At 34.9% G+C, this 4578-nt stretch overlaps 1 protein-coding gene across 1 annotated transcript; it reads right to left on the bottom strand.

The window, feature by feature from the left end:
• Positions 1–2851: 2851 nt before the first annotated feature.
• Positions 2852–3259, bottom strand: LOC132607719 (uncharacterized). The gene has a single exon (XM_060321798.1). It carries the CDS (start codon positions 3257–3259, stop codon positions 2852–2854), a length of 408 nt encoding a protein of 135 aa, XP_060177781.1.
• Positions 3260–4578: the final 1319 nt, after the last annotated feature.

Raw genomic sequence — 4578 nt, 5'->3', positions numbered from 1 at the left:
GTCCTCCTCCAGTACCACGCGATGATCAAGACGATTTGTCAAGTTTAAGGACCCAAGTTTAAGGACCCCTCAGAATCAGGACGATAACTCGGTAACTATCTCTCAGTTGATGATTCCTGATTCTCAGATACCAATCCAACTTGGAGTACAACCAACAACTGGACAAAGTTCAACTAATGAAACTGAACAGCAAGTTGGAGTACAACCGATCGTTGGCCACAGTTCAAGTGATGAAACTGGACAACAAGTTCCTATACAACCAAATGCGGGTCAAAGCTCAAGTGGTGAGAATGCATAGCTTTCAAACCCTGAAAAACAAATCACTGTCCATCCAGGGGCTGCCCGAGAAAGGAAACCAAGCAAATACAACCTGTCCCCTTACTATCTCAATTTCAGCTCAGCGGGTTCTTCTGCCAAAAATATCAGTCCTTGCATTTATCAGAAAAAACACCTATTTGTTGAGCACCCTATCAATGCCCCGTTAGATACTTCGTTTCTTCAAAAATATCAAAAGTGGCTTGAGAAGGATCTGTTGAAATCACATGACAAAAAGTAATTATTTCCACAACTTTTTTTTTTTTAGTTTTCCAGAAATCAATTCTTAATAAACTTAACGTATGTTCTTTCCATTGTTGATATACAGGAAGCCAAAGGAAAATCATTACAGAAAGAACAAGGAAGGACTGGATCCTGCGGATGCCGAACTTCGGTTACATTTAGGCGTTACAGCCGTATCCGACAAAAACTGGTTCTACTTGTTATCTATGGATGGACAAATTTGGACTGATGAGGTTTGATGTCTTTCTGCTTGTTATCTAAGTTTTTTATGTTTTATAATAGAATTACAGTGTGATGTATCTAGAGTATATTTTTTACTATATTTGACATATACATATATATATATATAGATCACAATTTTGTATTTACGTTAAGACTGCATTGTATTTTAAAAATATTTTCATCATTATATTTGCACTATATTTAATATAGAGACATTAATTTATTAGTTGAGCATAGTACTGATCAAGTATACAGAATTGTATTTTTGCTATATTTAAGAGTATTTTTCACTATATTTAATATATATACAGCAATAGTTTTATTGAACATAGTATTGATTATAGTCACTGAATTGATGTTTTTACAGCATATTGATGTTATTTTCTACTACCTACGCAAGAAGGGGAAGTATCACAATAACAACAATTACAGATTCACCACTGCCAGCTGTATTTTTCACACTTTAGTTGCTGAAATTTACATATCTTGGGAAAACCCTGACTCATCCACATGTGTCGCCAGTAAGGAAGATGAACTGTGCGAGTACATTAACGGGCACATGCTGTTGGCTGATGTACCATGGTATACTGTTGACAACGTACTAATTCCTATCAACGTAAAAGAGGAAAATCACTGGATTTTGGTTGTGATATCATTCACTGACAGGTGTGCTCTCATCCTTTGAAAAAATCATTCATTTTTCTACAAAATTTATATGTTTGTTTTTTTTCGTATTTTTTCTTTTTACAAACAGGTGCATCTACGTATACAACTCATACCGAGCTGCAGGGCATGATGCTGTCGTTAGAGCCGAAATGAAAATGTTGGCTACTCTTGTGATACACAGTCTACAAATGACTGCTTTCTATGAGAAGAAGGCGGATATAGATTTTGCCACACATCCTTCTTACAGAAATAGAGAACAGACCGACAACTTTGACATTGTGAATGTAGACAAGCTCCCGCTAGCATGTAAGAATCTCTTCCAATAAAAAACACAATAAATACATCTATTTTTTCTTGGGTTTTGATCAGTAAATTTTTTGATCATTTTTTTTCAGGGATTGTGGTGTGTATGTGGTAGCCTTTGCTGAATACTTTAGCTCAAGTGAAGTCATCCCAACCGAATTCGATGCAAAGTTACTCCGTATGAGATACGGTGCCCTTTTATGTGACTATGCATGGGATAAGTCAAACAACAATGCATTAAGTGATAACGAGCAGCCTCCAAGACCAATTAGACCGGCAGTTGATTACGATGCAGTTGATAAAGAGGATCTTGATTAGGCCACCAAGTCTTTTGTGTTTTTGATTTTCATGTTGAACAATAGCATAGTTGGTTGCGACTTTTGTTGCTGTTTTTTCATTTTGGACATATCGTTTCATGTGCAGTAATGTTTTTTAGGATGATTAATGTTGAACACCACCTTATGGTTTTTATATTGTTGTTTCTTTCAAGTATGTTATTTTTTCAATGCATAAATTCCATTTTCATTTTCTGCGAAATGTATTCATTTAACAAAGTAGTATATCTAACCATTTAAATACAGTCGAAATATACATAAAATATAACTTAGATATATTCCACAAGTCCATTTTTAATGTACAGTGTGTTACAAAAGTTAAAATTTCATCTAAATACACTTCAAATATATGTAAAATATATATGACATATAGTTAACAGTAAACCAAAATAGTATTATCTACCAGATCAGACAAAATGCAACTAAAATATAGCCAAAATATATACGAAATACAACTATTAAAGCATAAATCCAAAACAAAAGGTCAAATCAGTTTATATAGAGTAAACTTTCCAAATCCCATTAAACCACCAATATAGCATAACATCGAAAAATATCGGATGTTCAACCATGTGAAATACAATCATACTAGAATAATATGAATTCAAGATGAATTCATTTTTTATTTTTAACAGAAATTTAAAGTAGAATTGTCTTAACAAATAAAATCAAAATGGACTTATTTATTCTTCTTATTGAGCGGCGGATTATCACACGAACGCCTGTTATGACCAAGACGTCCACATTTACCGCAAGCATTCCTGCGTTTACCAATCATCAACTCCTGTAATGACCCTCTTCTTTTTTGGCCTCCCAGGGGGTCTCTTATAGATCGGTGGCATAACAACTTCATCTGATATGCTTTTAGGAACATTACACTCGGTCTCATCGGGAAGAGGATCAACCGGCACATCATATGTGTTCACAACTGTTTCTGGCTTGAATAATTTCGAACAATATGCATCAGCGGTCAAATTTTTATTCTTCAATACTGCCCATGCATGAGAACACAGTATCTCGTCCAGTTGGAACATCCTGCAGCTGCAAGTTTTCTTCTTCAAATCGATTATGAAATGCCTCGGTCCATCATTCACTGTGTAAACATATTCAGTTGATGCTTCAACCTGAGAACCATTTAACCAACAAACAAGCATTAACCTGGGCAGTTTTACCATATTGGGAATATAGATAAATATAGATTAGATATAGTAAAATATAGATTAAATTTTGTGTTGCAAACAAAGATACCCTCATTCGTATTGATTTGTACTCGTTGATCGACAACATCTCTTGATACCGCCTCATCAGTGTTGTGAATGTGTAGGTACCATTTTTTCTGTTTGTACAATTCCATCTACCAAACATCTTCCTCACTTCTTCAAGGAAATCAAAAATATGTAACTCTCTTGCAGCAACCAGTTTTCCATTAATACATTCGGCTATATTCGAAGTCATTGTCCATCCTCTGTTAACAGGTGAATAAAGCCTAGACCATTTATCCCTTCCAGCATCTTCTAGGTATCGTTTTACCCAAATATCAACTTTCTTGCTGCTAATTGTTTGTATTAACCAGGCTTCAACCTAGAACTACTTGGTGCTCTTTATGTAAATGAATAAAAATGATTTTTCTGGAATGACTGTCATACTTGTGCATTCCTGCTTGCGAGCACTCCCCAATATAATATACCTAATGAATAGGTTATCCAAGGTGTTATAACCTAGTCTTGACTTGCTGGCCATGTGACCAAAACTTAATGCAGGACGCTGTCAAACATACAGTGGGAAAGTTACTGGAATATGTCATGGAGAATCATCATGTTAATAGGGAACCTGCAACAATTTTACAGGCTTTCCAGTTATCTCTGGTTAGTATCTTTCTGCCTCCAGCTACCCATCCTATCTGCTTGCATCCTTCTCTAATTATTTTATTTTTGTCATTGGAATCTATCCTTACTATCTTAAAAATTCAGGTGAAAAACTATCAAGTCATAATAATTAGGAATCCGAAAAATGAGGAGGTTTTTCTAAAATTTCATGTAGCTCAAATTCAAAATTCCTATATTTAGGATTAATATAAAGTCCATAAGAAGTTTTATGCCTTCTAGTTTCACTCGGTATTAGAGTTTCTATGATCTTGGTAGAAATGTGAGTAGCTTCTTGGAGGCTGCTCAACCAAAGTTTTCCTTCACTTTTTTAGTTTTACAAATTCTGTATGTTTGATGTTTGTTTCAGTGACACCAATCTCATTATGTTTCTTTTGTGTTCTTCATTCCACCCAAATCTGTTCTCGTCAAGAAGAATATAACAGTGAAAATCTCGTCTTCAAAATCCGCACTTTGCGGTTCGTGCTTTATTGCCTCACTTGGACATATCAGTCCAGTTTAACTGACCTGTCAAATCGGCATTCCACATTTGTCTAGTTATCACTTTACATCAACTAACCTGTCGAGTTAATAGTATATATTATTTGACTATCAAGTAATTTTCCTATTGC

This window comes from Lycium barbarum, chromosome 8 (assembly GCF_019175385.1).
Source record: "Lycium barbarum isolate Lr01 chromosome 8, ASM1917538v2, whole genome shotgun sequence".
NCBI lineage: Eukaryota > Viridiplantae > Streptophyta > Magnoliopsida > Solanales > Solanaceae > Lycium > Lycium barbarum.
This window is presented reverse-complemented; position numbering and strand designations above follow the sequence as displayed.

Bases quoted from the DNA above. Each gene is read 5' to 3' on its own strand.
- LOC132607719 (XM_060321798.1), bottom strand. From the start codon at position 3,259: ATGGTAAAACTGCCCAGGTTAATGCTTGTTTGTTGGTTAAATGGTTCT.